The 17990-nt window shown below is 38.6% G+C and overlaps 1 protein-coding gene across 3 annotated transcripts; it reads left to right on the forward strand.

Annotated features, from left to right (window-relative positions):
• The first annotated feature begins 16 nt into the window (after positions 1–16).
• Positions 17–17735, forward strand: LOC311097538 (E3 ubiquitin-protein ligase TRIM17-like). Of its 3 annotated transcripts, XR_014609276.1 has the most exons (9): positions 17–566; positions 7724–7819; positions 10858–11088; positions 11197–11219; positions 11606–11721; positions 11807–15642; positions 16598–16778; positions 17005–17120; positions 17207–17734. XR_014609276.1 is itself a non-coding variant. In XM_084137303.1 (6 exons), the coding sequence occupies exons 1-6, from the start codon at positions 165–167 to the stop codon at positions 12181–12183; spliced, it is 1245 nt and encodes a 414-aa protein (XP_083993429.1). In that variant the 5' UTR covers positions 17–164; the 3' UTR covers positions 12184–15845. The 3 variants fall into 3 exon arrangements, 1 of the variants encoding a protein (XP_083993429.1); XR_014609275.1 differs by having other exon boundaries at positions 17005–17735; XM_084137303.1 differs by lacking the exons at positions 16598–16778; positions 17005–17120; positions 17207–17734 and having other exon boundaries at positions 11807–15845.
• Positions 17736–17990: the final 255 nt, after the last annotated feature.

The following is a 17990-nucleotide window of genomic DNA, read 5'->3' on the forward strand; positions in this document are numbered from 1 at the left end:
TCATGTGTTTTGGAGGCGTGGCTTTGGAGACGCTCTGAAGCGAGTGTGGGATCTCGTGCTTTCAAGACTAGCTTGCTATTGGTACCCTCTCTGAAACTGCCTACCCTAGCTTTAACTGAAAGTGAAACTTAACTTTGAGATTCATTTCTAAGGAACTTTGAAAAATGGCATCTAGTTCTTTGTCTGAGGAGGATTTCTCTTGTCCAGTGTGCTGTGACATTTTTGTCAACCCTGTTATTCTTTCGTGTAGCCACAGTTTTTGTTCAATCTGTATTCAGAGGGTTTGGGAAAATCAAACATTTAAAGTATGTCCGGTTTGCCGAACAACATCTTCAAATGATCGTCCTCCGGTAAATTTGGCTTTGAGGAACCTGTGTGAGAGTTTTCAACAGGAGAGCAGACAGAGATCTTCATCTGAAGGTGAAACGGTCTGTAGAGATCACAATGAGAAGCTCAAACTCTTCTGTCTGGATGATCAACAGCCCGTGTGTTTGGTGTGTCGAGACTCCAAAAAACACGCCAACCACAGATTCAGTCCTGTAGATGAAGCTGTCGCGGATAATAAGGTCAGACAAATGATGTTTAAAACATTTGATTGAATCAAATATCAATAATTGACAGACAATTTCACTTTGACAAACTAATACTGAAAAAAAAAAAATACTCGTGAGGGATTTAAACAGGAACAATTCACACATTTCTTCTTTCCAGATCTGTTAGTCTCCCTGTAATCAATAATTTTATCCCAGTTAAAACTCATCTTTGATCACCAAAATTACATATTTAAAGTTTATTTCCTGTGAAAAAAAAAAAACATTCATGCCTTAAAATAGTTTGAATTTAACTGCAGAGCCATATAGAGAGATAGTTGCGATCACGAAAATCCTCAAATGCTTGATCGTCACGTGATTCGCGCAGACTTCAGATAGTTCCAGGAAGAGCTTCAGCTATTCATATCGAGGTCTTCAATCCTGCTCCTGGAGGGCCACTTTGTAATCAATAAATGCATTGATTTACAATATCTATATAATACACAGATATGTGAATGTAGTATGTGTATGTAGTTACAGCAATGTTGTTTTTAAAAGATAAAAATCTGCTAATATTTTAGGATTAGTGTTGTCAGCCAGCGTTGCCTCCCTTGTTTACATATTTCAGGCTAACGTAGCCCGGTTAAAGACCGTGTCGCAGTTGTTTTATTTTAATGTTCTTAAACATGTATGTTAGTTAAGGGCAAGATGCGTCATACCTACTATCTGTGCCATTTCAGCTTGGTAAATTTCTATGAAAAAAAAAAGCTAAAAATTTAAATGATTTAATCATTTTATCTGAAGAATGGTTTGTTACACTACAAGAACAATATATTGGTCCAGCTCAGGATATGACTCTTTAATAATTTTTACCAAATTCTTCATGCATGCAAAGGCCAAATGTCCACCCTGTCACATGACTTTCTCATCTCAATTGATAAATGTTTTGAATTCTCAGTTATTGTAATATTTACATTTTCTAAGAGCAAAAATGTCCCTCACTTTACCCGGCAAATGTATTTCATTAACAAAGTTTTCATTAACAAGCATTATCTTGTATTTTAAGGCAGAGTGTTAATTTCAACACATTTCTTTTTAAAATAAAAAGATTCTCTGTTTTCTTCCTTCCTCTCTGTCCTTTCTCTACATTTCCTTCTCTTTATTGAGGTGTAGAGGGTAACAGTTAAAGGAGCCATGGACCAGATGTTTGAAAGAAGACCCGGAGTCAGAATTATAATAAATTGAAGAAAAGTTTTACTGAAGATAGTTTGCAGTTTCATCAGCAGAAGTCAGCTTCAAAGACTCAGACAGGAGTTTGTATGCCGCCCTGCTTACAGTTACAAAGATCACAGCAGTTATACCCTACACCAAGGTCTAAGCTACGTCATTGCTTAGTTGCAGTTTCTGATTGACTAAAAACACATATAGTCTAAGCTAATTTCCACACATGGATAGACAGGAGAGTATGTCACCAGTAGTCAAGATAGCTGTCGCACGATTCCTAGATTTAGGTCTGCGGTGACCTCGGAGGTCGGAGAAAGGCGTCTTTGGGTCTGTTGTTGCATGCCGAAGTGTCCCATATAGCTCCTATACAAGACCTGAACAGAACAGCCAACACACACACAAAAGCACTAGCGAATCACAGTTTCTCCAAGGTTGAAGAGGGCCTGAGCTAACTATCATCAGGACAAACTACCCAAACATACTGATAATACAGTCCCTCCTCAGGAAGAAGTACAGATACTATTCACTTTAGTTTTTAGAGAAATACACATGAAAGAGGTACAATTCTGTAAATCAGGGGAAGTCACGTGAAACAGATATATAGACAACACATGTTGAGGGTCACATCAGAATGTACCTAAAAGCAGCTGGTTAACACTCACAGCAAACATATGATTAAAAGCATATTTGAATCACTCACTGAATATAGAAATGATTTATGTAGAAATGCTTATCCCTGATTATTAATCACTCATTACATTGAAGCAGCAGTGGATTCCAATCCAGCCCCGACAGTCCCCCGTTTTAGACCAATGTGGGGGTCCTAAACATACCACACCTGGGGCCTCATTTATAAAACTGTGCGTAGGATCCTTACTAAAAGTGTACATGCGCCCGAAAGCCAAAAATGGCGTACGCAAAAAAATATTCAGACTTATAAAACCGTTCGTACGCCAGAACCTGCGCAGAATTCACTTTATAAATCCCAGTCAGCGGAAGATTGTGCGCACATGCGTCTCCTCCCCGAAATAACCATATATGGAGCTTACTAACGCCTAGTTTTACTATGCATATCCTCATCTGCATGTCATTTGCATATAATTATTCATCCACGTGATAACGTTTAACGGTACAAGACACATTACATTAATAAAAATCAAGTAGTTGCCTATCCTTGCCTTGTTTTTGAATACATAAATCAAATAGTGTAAAATACATTTCAGAGAAAGTTTTTTTTTTCTCAATCTTTTCCACTGGCCGAATTGTATTTTTAATTGATTTCTATTTTTAATGGAAACGGATAGACCTTGTGCATTATTTGCACGAAACTATTTTCTCAGACAATCTGGTATTATCATGATAAGCAATTATCTCTGTGGTTAAAACATTAAAACACAGCACGCCACAGGAAAAGTGTTCAAACGCATCGCATCCACAACAAATATTTCTATTGATTGAATATAAAAAAATGTTGTAACTTTTCAGTATGATTTCATGTTTAAGTGTTTAACTCCATAATTTGAATGGCATATTTAATCTAAATGTTTAAATCAGAAGTAAAACATAGTTTAAATCATTATTTTATTTATTTAAACTGCGTCAGTTTCACTAAACGGCCCATCGCGCTCGCTGGCGCGGACATTTAAGAAGGAATGGATATTTGCTTCAAGTGACAGGCTTGGTGAGTGAAATTATATTTGTATTATCTTTCTGTATTATGTTTAATTTTAATTCTAAATTCTAAAAGTGACCAAAAAGACATAACTCCAATGGTTAACGGTTGTGGTTTAAGGTACGCAACGGTTGTGCAGGTTGATGCAATTTGATTTATTGGGTGATGTAATAGGATAATTTAGAAGTTTTTCATTTTAAATAGTTATTGCTATTTGGGCCAGTTGGTGTCGCCAAAACACATACTCTTCTAAAAGAGTGCGTACGCACGGTCAAGAGCATCCTTACGGTGCGCACTTATTTACGCCAAGTTTATTTTTTATAAATCCCGATATGTGCGTGGAAAAATGCGTACGCATATTTCTATGCCCATTTTGTGCGTACGCAACGTTTATACATCAGGCCCCTGGTCTTTCCATAAAGGCTGCTTCAAAATGTAAGGTTTCTGCCCCATGCTTCTCTGTCAGGTTAAAAAAATTATAAAACAAACAAGATCTTTTTCCTTCAAAGACTTAATACATAAAAATATCCTACATAACACATACATTATTTATCTCCAGAACCTTTGGACAGAGCTGTCTTTACTTACACAGCAATCATTCATCTTGGCTAATTTGGTTTTATCATCAACGTAACTGATTAAAAAACAAGTACATATTTGTTCTCTGGAAGCCGGGTTAAATAAGCAAGCACTGTTGCTGTATTCCTAGCATGGGCTAGACCCGCAGTCACTACTCAGATCATAAATACAGACCTTGTCTGTAATCATAAATACCAGAATATATGCACTAGTTTTTATAAAACTATGATTTTCAATTCATTTTAATAAACGAAGATGGATGGACTTCCCCCTTTATAGACCCTTTAGGTTCAAAACACAATGGTTGTCTAACTAAAACTAAACAAAAAAATAAAATAATAATAATTAAGACCCAAAATAATCCATCTAAGCACTTTAAGTTTCTACTGAAATCATCCTTCAGTTTACAGTCACATAGCATGTACCATCTTAATTGTATAACATCTTGAACTTTTTTTTTTTCAAAAATAGAAATAAAAGAAAATAAATTCACATCATCATTTCAATCATTATTTTTCAACTGAAATATAGAATTGTTCCTAAATGTTACTTAATAAAACTTTTGTTCATCCCATATCTTTATATCATGTTAATCCCTGTTAGTGTTAATCAATGCCATATTATTTTTAATCTGAAACACTTTTCATACTATTTTAACTTAATTTGTCTTAACAGTTGTTCATAAATAGTTACATAAATCCCTTGTTTTCATAACATGATATTTTTAACTATATTTCTTCTCATCTATCAAATAGTTATTCTGCAGATACAACAAACAGTATCATTATTGTCTCAGTCCCGCTTATCTCTACTATTTCGCAGAAACCAAAATATTATATTACTCATATCACAAGTTTAATTTCTCTACATGCCAGTTCCTTCTGCATGTTTTCCTTTCTTCTGCTCTGCCTCATCTAACCAGTATGATTGTTTTCTTACAATCCACACACACGTCTCACACAACAACCTTTATGTTTTTCACTCCCCTCTTCTACCGTTCCCTACTTCATTATCGTGAGGGAATTCTCTGGATAATTTGGATAGTGACTTAGCCAGTGTGTCACTTTGTCTCTCTGCCGTCAAGTCTGTTATTTTTATGTTTATCATTATGATCCCACCTAGTTGTCTATTTAAATTTAGACCCTCAGTTGAATTTAGACAAGAGTTTTTACCCCATAATGGACAGCAGTCTTCAACTTCACAATTCCAATTTACATAAATACTCTAATCCAGAGAGTAATTCAGATCAACATCATACATGACAAAAGTAGTCATAATTACCAGTTGCAGACAGCGCTGGAAAACCAATCCATTTAAAGCTTATCCCATGTTCTGTATCGTCTTTTCATCAAATTGACTCAGAATTATCAGCTTCTTTAAAGTTTTGTCGTTTCACTTGTCTAGTATGAGTGTGTGTGATGGAGACATCATTTTATGTCTTGTATGAGTTGGGACTCATACAAGACATAAAGTGATGTCTCCATCACACACACTCATACTAGACACACATATGTTAACTGTTCATTTTCAATGTTCGCTTTTTGTCAACACTTCTATAACATAAACAATTCTTGCCGATAAGGCAACCAACATCATGGTCCTGATATAAATTAAGAAGTTTGTCAGTGTCTCCACATCAAATAATGACAATCACCTAGGGGTGCACCGATCCACATTTTTTCACTTCCGATCCGATCCCGATACCTGAATTTGGATATTGGCCGATACGATACTATTCCGATACAAGGGCTGTGTTTGCTTTAATATTATTATTATCATTATTGTTTATTTTATATGATGCTGAAATAAATTCCTCTCAACAGGCAAGTATGATATGTACGTATGTATGCATGTATGTCCCAAAAGGCAACTTGAGGTAAGTAAGGTCAGAAAAGGAAGTCATAAAAACAGGAAATCCTGTTAACAGGAAAAATCCCATTCTGAAAACAAATATGCAACTGTAAGGGTTTCAAATTGATTGTCATGTCAATATTTATTACATTCCCAAAATGTCAAATACTTGAGTCTTGAAATATAAGAAAAGTGCAAGTGTAAACATCTTACACACACTATCTGAAGGGTGATCCTCGCTCCGATGCGGTAACTCTCTCGATGAATGCTCGATCAACATCAGCCATCTTTGCTAACAGACAAGCGGTTTTAGCCTCAGACATGCGTCAATTTCGCTTCAAACTTTTGCTTTTTACATGCGTCAATTTCGCTCTGGACGCGCGAATGGATTCAAAATATTCAAGCGTCCAACTAGACGCGGTAGACGCGAATTTGACGTGCTATTCGCGTTTGGTGTGAACGCACAATAACGTGGTGCTTTTTTAAATGTTTGATTGCGTTCGTTGTGTTGTACGACGCAAGGGAGCTTCTGCCTCTCTGAATTTCGGCTTTGCAAACATTGCATTTTGCTGTCTTGCTCTGCGGTGTTTCCAGTGTCAAGTATTTCCACACAGCGGACATGTTGGCTAGCCACAATGCTGCTCAATGCTATCCTGCAAACTGCGGAATGGATTTCCTGAGCGGGGGCGTGTCTCATAACTCTGTGTCTCATTGAGCCGTGCCTCCGTTCAGGAAATCCATTCCGCAGTTTGCAGCCAGCTAACAGACTAGCCGGCGGGAATTACTTTTGGAGTCATTTCAGCAGACAACGTTAAAGCGCAGACTTGACTCATGGATATCGGATATCTCTGCAGGTTGGACCGGGAAAACGTGAATTACGCTGGTATCGGTCCCGATACCGATACTGGATCGGATCCGCCCCATCCCTACAATCACCTCATGGTCTCAGCTGGCTCTTGAAAGCCCATTCCCATTAGCTCTTAATCTATAATCTCCGTCAGGGTGTTTTCCCCTGGCATAGTTGCAGACGCTTGTCACAATGAAAAACAAGCCATCCAAGTAATGCGGTTCCTGGTGAGTGGTATGGAGGAACTCACATTTCTGGGTCAGACTGCCGTAACTCCTCACAGCTCATCCCCCCTTAATGATATAATGATGCTGCTGGCCTCACAGTCATCCGCTCCACTCTCATACACATCTCACATAACACACCTCCCATCAGGAGATGCCCAGTGGCGGCGGTGACCCCCTGCCTTAGGTTGCCCTCTGTTTGGCCAAAGAGGATCTTACCCATCGTTGAGGAATCACCTCGTGCACATTGGTAACCGCTCTTGAAACATTGAAACAAGGGTGAATTAAGGAGTGATACTTACTCTGCTTCTTGAAGACAGTTTGCCGCCAAATAGTATTCTACTTCCTGAGAGTCATGTGATTAGAGGAACAGTCAAGGGGCGTGTTCAGAGGGATGTTCCATCAGAGTAACAGGGGGGACGTTCAATTCAGGGACACAACATATTTTAAAGACTTTAAGCATTAAAAATGTATTACTAACAAAAACTATATTTTGGTGAGGAATATTATAAATAGGAAAATACAACAATATTAAAAAAAATGGAATTTATTAGATTTTTATTACTTATATTTGTGGCTGAAGTTATGTAAGCTTACTTGGGGACATGGCAGTTTAGCCTATTTGCACTAAAATCAGAGTAATAATACATCAGTTCAGTACATCAGATTAAGTTGTAAAAAATGAGTGCATCTGTCAGCTCAAACTCACTGTCTGTACTATATTAAAAAAAAGAAGCAAAAATCCCAAAATAAAACAAATTTAACAATAGACACTGTTTTTGTTGTTTTCTTTCAGGAGATACTCAAAGCTTCACTGGAACGCTTACAGGAGGAACTGAAAACATCTGTGAATCGTGAACAGAGTCTTTGTAAAACTACTGAAGATATTAAGGTTTGAAATAAACAATGTGATTAATGCAATTCTGGATGTGTAGATAGTTCCCTTTTTAAAAGCTACAATTGATGCTGCGCTGAATATGTTGTGTAACACATCAATAGAATTGACCCGAAGGTATTATAGCCTCGGTTGGTGACGTCATCGGCGCGCACCCGCGACACAAGGCTATAAATAGATGAGCCACAGGTGCATCGTCAGGTCTTTTGTCTTCAGAGACCATTTTGTGTATGTATGCATCAGAAACATCTCTTACCTTTCTATCTGCTACAGATCTTGCTAGGAGTTAGTTTTCAACTGGCAGTGTGCAGAATTTTCTCTCTTTCTCTCTTCAAACAAGTGAAAAGAGTAAAATCACGAGTCAACAACAGAGTAAGCGATGTGTCCCTCCATGTTCTCGTCCTATGTCAGAACTGGATACACACACTTACTGCTTTGTTTGTTTGAGGAAATAGCCTGCTGCCCTTGCGTTTGAGCATGGTGATTGCGAGCACAGTAGAATGTTCACAGTTAAAGTGCTTCGTGTTTTCTAAAAAAATTATGGACTTTATGAGTGCCGCCTCCGAGCAAGTGTGTGAGAGGTTACTTGAGGTGGTGACTCGTGCAGTGGCCAGATTTCAACTAGACTGCTCTCCTTGAGGATTTCCATGACGTTAACTTGTTCATGGAGAAAACCTTATTCTTCGACATCAACTTATTAGACTATCGTGGGTGCAGGGGCATGTGGTTATACGATGATGTGCCAGTCCGAATTGACGCTCGCGGGCTATCTTTTCTCTGGGGCTCATTGTCATTTAAGGAGTCACCACTCCCCACCAAGCCATGTATAATAACGTCCACGCTGGTGGGAATCAGACCAGTTGTTGAAGTTGAAGCTTACCAATACCGGGTCCTTCCATCCGACCTAGCCATGTTACATAGACGGTTGGCTGATACTGGCCCAGTCTCAAGAGCTTTTGCTTCGACATCGAGATCAATCCCCGCTCATTTTCTCTCAAGATGCAATGCCAAGAAGATCCTTCTCTATCCTGCCCAGAGGGTAACGTGCTTGGGGGTTAAATGGGACTCTGTCATCGTCTGGGGCACATCTGTCTCCCCCTCGTGTCAAGACCATTTTAATCACCCTAAGCAACATCTGGCTAGGTCAGAACATTACAGAGGTCTCATGGCAGCTGCGTCCACAGAGATCCCTCTGGGCCTTTTGCACATGGGACCACTTCAGTTACATTTACATTTACATTTATGCATTTGGCAGGTGCTTTTATCCAAAACAACTTACATTGCATTTCAAGGCACACATTTACATTCTTATCAATTCTTGCTTTCCCTGGGAATCGAACCTATGACCTTGGCGTTGCAAGCACCAACACTCTACTGTTTGAGCTACAGGAAAGCAGTTGTGGCTCAAAACTGAGCGATTTCATCTATACAATCTCTAAAGGCAAATAAAAGTGCTTTGTGTCCTTTCTAAAAATCCATGTTTATGGTAAGAGTTACGCGTTGTGGCTTCGTTCCCTTTCTTCGTGGTTCAGAACCCGGTTCCTTGCCTTGGGTCCCACACTAGGTGCGTCTTGTCGTCGCAGAATGCTAACGACAGACGTCTCCCTGTCGGGCTGGGTAGCAGTCTTAAGTGGTCGTCCAGCCCAAGGGTTCTGGTGAGGCGTCATCTTGATTGGCACATCGATTGCTTCAAATGGATGACTGTATTTTTGGCACTGCCATACTATCATGTCCTAGCGCAGGTAGTCCAATACTATGGTGGTCGCCTACAAAAATCGCCAGGCGGACGGTGTTCATGCCTTCTAACAGGCGAGCGCAGCAGGCTCTGCTTTAGGGTCAGGACAAGTTCCTGTCCCTTAGGACGATTTACATCCTTAGGAGTCCTGGCCAAGGTTCATGATCAAGGGTCCTTGCCTCTTACTGATAGCGCCTTGTTGGCTGAACAGTTTGGTTCTCGGAAATAATATCTCTCCTCGACGGCTCGCACTGGGTGATACTGAACAGGACGGACCTTCAGTCTCAAACTCAGGGGACAATATCCCCAGCCCGAGTTGTGGAACCTTCATGCTTGGCCCCGGAAGGGTACCAACTGAGGGACACTGGGTTTTCAGCTGATATCATAGAGACCATTCTCAGTGCTAGGGCTCCCTCCACTAGAGGAAGTTATGCCAATAAATGGGGTGTCTTTGAAAGGTGGTGCACTGCACGTAATGCAGATCCAGTTAACTGACAGATTGCTTCAGTTCTGGACTTCCGGCAGAAAAAATGATCAGCAGGCACATGCCCCGCCACTCTCAGCGTTTATGTGGCCGCTTTATCGGCTTGCCACGCCTTGATTGACGGGGTGCCACTTGAGAAACATTCTCTGCTCACCAGCTTCGTTCGTGGAGCCAGGCGGCTGAGTCCTCCCGTTAAAACCAAGATCCCTTCATGAGACTTGGCTATAGTCCTCGAGGGTCTGGTTGAGACCCCCTTTGCACCTCCAGAGTCAGTGTCTGACAAACTTCTGACCCTAAAGATGTTTTTTCTTATGGCTATAACTTGAAGCATCCTCATACTGACTATCTGCCTAAGATTCCTTTCTCAACTGTACATCCGGTCACTCTCGAGACCTTCTGCCCTCCGCCATTCACAACGCCGGAGCAGGAGAGATCTAACAGACTGTGTCCAGTCTGTGCTTTTCAGGCCTACATCCACTGCAATAGCCAGTGGCATAAGTCAGAGCTACTGTTTGTCTGTTATGGGGGCCGTAACAAGGGGGCGGCCGCCACCAAGCAGACCATGTCACATTGGGTCAGGGATGCTATTGCTCTTGCCTATGAGGCGCGTGAACGAGGCTATGATACCTCCGGGTCAATTCTATTCACGTGTTACACTCAATATTCACAGCTGGTCACGTTTAAAGACGCTCCCAATGCACTAAGCAGCGCAGCATCTCGTTCTGCTTTTTCAGGGAACAGGGTTACAGTCAAGTAACCCGGATCGATACTGATTTAGATCTAGTTTGGCCAATATTGTTGTGTCTTTCATTTCAGTTTCACGCTCAATGCATAGAGACTCAGATTAAAGAAGAGTTTGATAAACTTCACCAGCTTTTACATGATGAAGAAGTGGCCAGAATAACAGCGCTGAGAGAGGAAGAGGAGAAGAGGAGTCAGAAGATGAAGAAGAAGATTGAAGAGGCGATCAAACAGATTTCATCTCTCAGAATTACAATCAGAGACATCGAGGAGCAGATGAAGGCTGAAGATTTTTCATTCCTGCAGGTGTCAATGAATCTTCATTATTCTCCAATGATATGAATGTCAATTTCAGAGATTTAAGCCAAACTCAGTTTTGCTGAATAATATAATTTTTTTTATTTTTCTTTACAGAACTTTAAGGCCACATTGCAAAGGTTTGTGTTTGTTTGTCTCTGTGCTTCTAAACTCAAATCATCACACTCAAATCAAGAAGAGGGTTTATACGGAATCTTAAAGGGTTCCGTCAGACGATTCTTATATAGAACCTTTTAGAGGTTCCCATCATTTTATGGATTTAGTTTAAATTAACCCATTCATTCATTCATTCATTCAAGTAATTACATTTTATGAATTTAAAAGCTTGTAAACTTTATCATCCAAAAAATTTAAATAACCAATTAAACATGAGAGTAAAAAATGTAAGACATTTCTCCTTAGAAACTTTTTGGCATAAGGGGTTCTTAAAATTGAGTCAAGAACCCTAGAATTCTATATCCCTTTTTCGATGAGTAGCATCTCTGACTCTTGAATGTTGTTTCAGAGCCCAATATATTCCAGATCCAGACCCCAGTCCAAGTGTGATGATCACTTTCACAGATCACCTGACCAACCTGAAGCTCAATGTCTTACAGAAGATGCAGGACAATGTTGGTAAAAGTGAGTATGACAGACACAGCAATGACTTCTGTGATTATTTGTCTTAATCTGTGTGAATGAGTGTGTATCTGTTCTCTCTCTTCAGCTTCAGACCTCAACATCGAATCCAAGCAAGAAAAAGAAAAAGAAAAAGAAATTAGACCAGCATTTGATTCCAGGTGGAGGAAGCAAGAAAAAGAAAAAGACTTTAGACCAGCATTTGATTCAAGATGGGGGAAGCAAGAAAAAGAAAAAGAAATTAGACCAGCATTTGATTCCAGCTGGAGGAAGCAAGAAAAAGAAATTAGACCTGCATTTGATTCCAGCTGGAGGAAGCAAGAAAAAGAAATTAGACCTGCATTTGATTCCAGCTGGAGGAAGCAAGAAAAAGAAATTAGACCTGCATTTGATTCCAGCTGGAGGAAGCAAGAAAAAGAAATTAGACCTGCATTTGATTCCAGCTGGAGGAAGCAAGAAAAATAAATTAGACCAGCATTTGATTCACTGAAAAAAATTATTCGTTGAATTTAATCAATATTTTTATCGTAAGTGTTGCACACAATTGATTTTTGCTACATTTAAACAAATGCATTAAGGGTGGGGTATGTGATTCTCTTTTTTGTCCATTTTTTCAAAATCACTTGAAATCCTATTCCTAACCCACTTACAGCCACTGAGTTAGAAGCACTGAAATGAAAATTAAGCAATTTAATCATCTGTGGAACGGGCAGGACTCGAAAAACTCCAGTCAATCATTTCCAAGACCACCTAGAATCACCTTGAAAATCACCTTGAAAACGCTAAATTATCCAAATTGACTAGATTACTTTAATGCTTTATTAGCTGGTTGTCCTGCAACCTCAATAAACAAGCTACAGTTAGTCCAAAATGCAGCCGCTAGAGTTCTAACTAGATCAAGAAAATATGATCATATAACACCAATTTTATCATCACTACATTGGTTACCTATAAAGTTCCGTATTAATTACAAGGTATTGCTACTGACTTATAAAGCCCTAAACGGCTTAGCTCCAGTCTATTTAACCGATCTTCTATCGCCCTATAATCCATCGCGCTCTTTAAGATCACTAAATTCGAGGCTTTTGGTCATACCTAGGATATCCAGATCCACCAAAGGAGGGAGAGCATTTTCACATTTAGCTCCAAAACTCTGGAATAGTCTTCCTGATACTGTTCGTTGCTCAGACTCGCTCTCCCAGTTTAAAACTAGATTAAAGACGCATCTTTTCGGCCAGGCATTCATATAATACTTTTAATCTTACAGTTAAATCCAACCTCTAGTTCATAAACGCCAGAGGAGAACTGGCCCCGACTGAGCCTGGGTTCTCCCAAGGTTTTTTTTTTTCTCCATTAGGTCACCTGATGGAGTTTTTCGGTTCCTTGCCACTGTTGCCTTTGGCTTGCTCAGTTGGGGATATTTGGGGATATTTAATTTAATTAATCAATCAACAATACTATTGATCAGCATTACCAAACGTGAACGTTCCACTAGAAACAAACATTGATGTATTGTTTTAACTTAATACTGTGAAGCTGCTTTGATACAATCTATGTTGTTAAAAGCGCTATATAAATAAACTTGACTTGACTTGACTAGAATCATTGGACAGTAAGTTCGTCAATCAAATGGTCGTACCATACCCCCCCACCCCCCATCCCCCGCGCGCGCGCACACACACATGGGTGGAGTCAGGGCCAGCTTTGGAGGAAAGAAGGTAGGACCATTTGAGTTGTATATTTTCAAAATCTGCCGGCCGTTTTGCAAATCCCATACCCGCTACCTTTAAAGGGATACTCCACCGTTTTTTCATATTAAAGGTGCCATAGAATGGATTATTTTATTATTTTATAATGTTTCCTGGGGTGCCCTTATAATGTTAGTATGTTTTTTAGATCAAAATTTGTTATAATTTAGAAATAAAAGGCATATTTCCTAGCCTGATTTCATCCCCTGATTTGAACACTCTGTTTGAAGGGGCGTGTCTGCTGTGAGACTTCAGTGTTGTTGCCCACTGCTGTGATTGGCTGACATGCTTGCATATGAAATATCTGGCATTACATGTAGAGCTATCTGGAAAACTTTTACTATTACAGCTTTTATATGTTTTTACTATTACAGCTATCGGGATTAACGAATCATGAGAAGTTTTTTTTAAAGTATTTAGATCTATTCCCATCACATAAAAGGTTTCAGTGATGAGCACTGAGCAGATGACAGCCTGTTGATCGCGTGAATGAAGATCTTATCACTGCAACGCGATTTACTGATGCTGCATAAACAGTGTTGAACGACTTTGAAAGAAAGATTATCTGTCTGAATTTGAACAATTACACATCAGAAATTCACATAACCCACTGGTTCTCCAGAGGCTCGGATGAAGGAGCAAAAAAATATTTTTGTGTTCATTTGTACAACCAAACACTGAGCAACTGCCATGCTTCGTTCGCTCGTTTGCAAGCCATGATGTCTCTCGAGGAAAAAACAATATCGCGCTGGATCTAGATAACACAATGTAAATTATCGTTAATAAAATCCCTACTTGCCGCTTGCGGGAATATAACGTTAGTTGAAATTGCCCCCTTCGTCCGTTTGAGACGCCGAGAGAAGCCTGGCTGCTTGATATTGTTGTAACAGTCCGTGGTGAAATGGGCAGAGCAACTAAACAACTTCGAATTAAACTGTAGCGGTATCCGATTATAGATAGATAGATTATAGATAGATCTGCCATTTTCCCTATGATCCTCCTCCTGCTTGTTTCTTCACCTGCAGAACTTCTGATGATTCGGCTGTGCAGTTTCGCCTGGCACTGAGCATGGGCTGGCATATGCAAATTTTTAGAGGCGTACATATTAATGATCCCATCGGTTTCGTCACAGTTGGTGTTATGTGGAGATTCGCCCGTTTTTCAGGGGTGTTTTTCAAAAACGAGATTTAAATAAGAAAGAGAAAACTATGGTGTTTGAGACTCACTGTATGTCATGTCCATGTACTGAACTCTTGTTATTTAACTATGCCAAGATAAATTCAATTTCACATTCTATGGCACCTTTAAACTATGTTATTCCCTTAACTAAGACGAGTTGATACATACCTCTCTCGTCTCAGTGCGTGCACTAAATCGCTCTGTCTTGCGGCGAAACTTTGTTAGCCCAGTTCATTCAATATGTGCCAAGCAGAGAAGCTACCAAACACCTCCACGTTTTCCCTAATTAAATACAGTTACTCGCGTAGTGTAACTCGACCTAGGACGGTGACACAAAACAAAACATTGCGCTTTTCTAAGCGTGTAAAATGGATAACTATATTGTATGGCGGAATACCATAGCAAGTGCTTGGAAGCACTTCGACTTCGGCGCAGTAATATCTTCACTAGAGGGAGCGGGGACCGGTGAGAGGATTTTTCACGAGTGAAGATATTACTGCGCCGAAGTCGAAGTGCTTCCAAGCACTTGCTATGGTATTCCGCCATACAATATAGTTATCCATTTTACACGCTTAGAAAAGCGCAATGTTTTGTTTTGTGTCACCGTCCTAGGTCGAGTTACACTACGCGAGTAACTGTATTTAATTAGGGAAAACGTGGAGGTGTTTGGTAGCTTCTCTGCTTGGCACATATTGAATGAACTGGGCTAACAAAGTTTCGCCGCAAGACAGAGCGATTTAGTGCACGCACTGAGACGAGAGAGGTATGTATCAACTCGTCTTAGTTAAGGGAATAACATAGTTTAATATGAAAAAACGGTGGAGTATCCCTTTAAGTTGAACTAAAATTTCAACTTAATGCATTTGTTTAAATGTAGCTAAAATCAATTGTGTGCAACCACTTTTAATATTTGTTTTTATTAAATCCAACAAATAATTTTTTTCAGTGCAGGTGGAGGGAAGCAAGAAAAAGAAATTAGACCAGCATTTGATTCCAGGTGAGGGAAGCAAGAAAAAGAAAAAGAAATTTCAGTAATTTGGGTGTTTTGTATTATTTACATTGTTCTCTGTAACTTATTTTGCTATTTTATTATTGTTATTATGAAATTGGGGTTAGGGTTCTGTCATAAATTGATATTTGTAATTTGGCTTTTATCCATCATATTTTATGTTAATAATAAAGAAACAACAAACAAGTACATTTCTGTTTGTATTTTTTATGTATTTGATCCACATGCAGAATCTGTAGAATTTTAATCTGTAATGATTCTATAATGCTATATTTGTTCATGAAATGTCCTATGTATTTATTCTTTTCTTTTTTTTAATTCAATTGCAAAATATATTCCTAATACTCTTAATATAGATAAACATCTCAATAGTAAACTTATAGACTAGATGTGTATTCTGATTTAAATATATTTAAATATTCTCTGTATTATGATGAACATCAGATCGGTATGTCAGTGAAAATATGTTTATACTCAAAATCATTTAATTGATTCTCACAGTAAAGTCATCATCCCTCTATTATCATACCTTGTACTGATCATCACTGAGTTTTAATGTGCATTAAAATCATTTCTGCTCTCTGCATCTAAACGCAGATGACGTTATTTCCCAAGTAGGCGTAAAAACTGCAAGTGTGTGTAGAACTTTTGATTACTCGATGGGACACACTTATAGTCTTGCAAAAAATCAGCTTTTATTTATTATATTTTCAATAATTTGCATTTTAAAATAAACTTCTACATGTCTGTTCAGTAGTCGCTATGTAACGAACAGAAGACACACATTTTAAATTGTGGTGCTTCTAATTAAGTGATAAAAACAGTTGCAAATGTTGTACAAAATAGGCCTACACACACCATACTCATCTTTGCACCAATAAAATGTGCAACACTTTATGATTTTATTACCAAATTATATGTATCTAATTAATTTAAATTACAGTGGAATGTTTTCTCACGAATCTCACGATTTCGGGGCACATGAATCACCGAACATCATACATAATGGGATACGCTTAGCCTCGAATACGGCTTTGAAGCGGTGGGATAGACATGGGACAGTCTTACGGATTTACTTCCTGTCGCGTGCACACACTCTCAAGAGGCCAAGACCGCAAGTGTGGGTATGTGGACAAGGCAAAAAAATTAACCCATTCATTAATTCATTCAAGTAATTAAATGTATGCATTTAACAGCTTGTAATCTTTATTACAAAAAAATTGAAATAACCAATTAATTTCTCCTTTGAAACTTTTTGGCACAAAGGGTTCTTAAAATTGAGTCAAGAACCCTCGATTTATAGAACCACACTGAACCATCAGCATCTCTGACTCTTGAATGTTGTTTCAGAGCCCAATATATTCCAGATCCAGACCCCAGTCCAAGTGTGGCGATCACTTTCACAGATCACCTGACCAACCTGAAGCTCAATGTCTTACAGAAGATGCAGGACAATGTTGGTAAACGTGAGTAAGACCGAACGCAGCAATGACTTTTGTGGTTATTTGTCTTAATGTGTGTGTGTGAGTGTGTATCTGTTCTCTCTCTTCAGCTTCAGGCCACATCACAAGAACAAGAAAACAAATTTAGACCATTGACTCATTTCTGGGGGGCAAAGGCCCGTAAATGCCCCCCTTAGGGGCTTCTTTGAAAAGCCGAACATGACAATTATGAGATCCAGTTCACAGTTGTCCGAAAATAAATGAACAAATGAACGTGAAAAAACAAATCTGTTGGAATGTCATGAAATTAATATTACAATAATGTTGGTTCAACATCATATTTGCAGCCTCATTTAATGCTAAAAATACAACAAATGTAATGTTAACATCAATGTTACAATCTGAAGTAAATGCTGAAACAACATTAACATTTCAACTACACTTCAATTTCACATCATCAAATTCCAGACCCTTATAAAGTTTCTATTACTATAGTAAAACACTGTGCTTTGTAAAACACAAACTTGGTTTTTAAGTTTGATGAAAATGTACACTTTTAATACTTTTCTCTTTTTTTACTTCATAACAATCAATAGAAATGACTTGCTCTTCGAACAAACTTTAATTGATAAATCATTAAAATCTTTGGGAGGTTGAAATTCATCATGTTTTTATATATATATATATATATATATATATATATATATTTTTTTTTTTTTTTTTATATATAATATTGTGTTATATTTTATTTTTGTGTAATTCCTATGTTTGTCTACACTATGCCTGTACTTGTCTTCTGCACTGGAAGCTTCTGTCACCAAAACAAACTCCTTGTGTGTGTGAACATACATGCCAATAAAGCTCTTTCTGATTCTGATTCTAATTCTGCAGAGC

This window comes from Abramis brama (assembly GCF_963993115.1).
Source record: "Abramis brama genome assembly, chromosome: 15".
Taxonomy (NCBI): domain Eukaryota; kingdom Metazoa; phylum Chordata; class Actinopteri; order Cypriniformes; family Leuciscidae; genus Abramis; species Abramis brama.

Excerpts from the sequence above, each read along its gene's own strand:
- LOC311097538 (XM_084137303.1), top strand. The coding sequence starts at position 165 with ATGGCATCTAGTTCTTTGTCTGAGGAGGATTTCTCTTGTCCAGTGTGC. Across the intron at positions 7,820-10,857 it reads AAACTACTGAAGATATTAAG|TTTCACGCTCAATGCATAGA; the intron begins GTTTGAAATAAA and ends CTTTCATTTCAG. Across the intron at positions 11,220-11,605 it reads TTTAAGGCCACATTGCAAAG|AGCCCAATATATTCCAGATC; the intron begins GTTTGTGTTTGT and ends ATGTTGTTTCAG.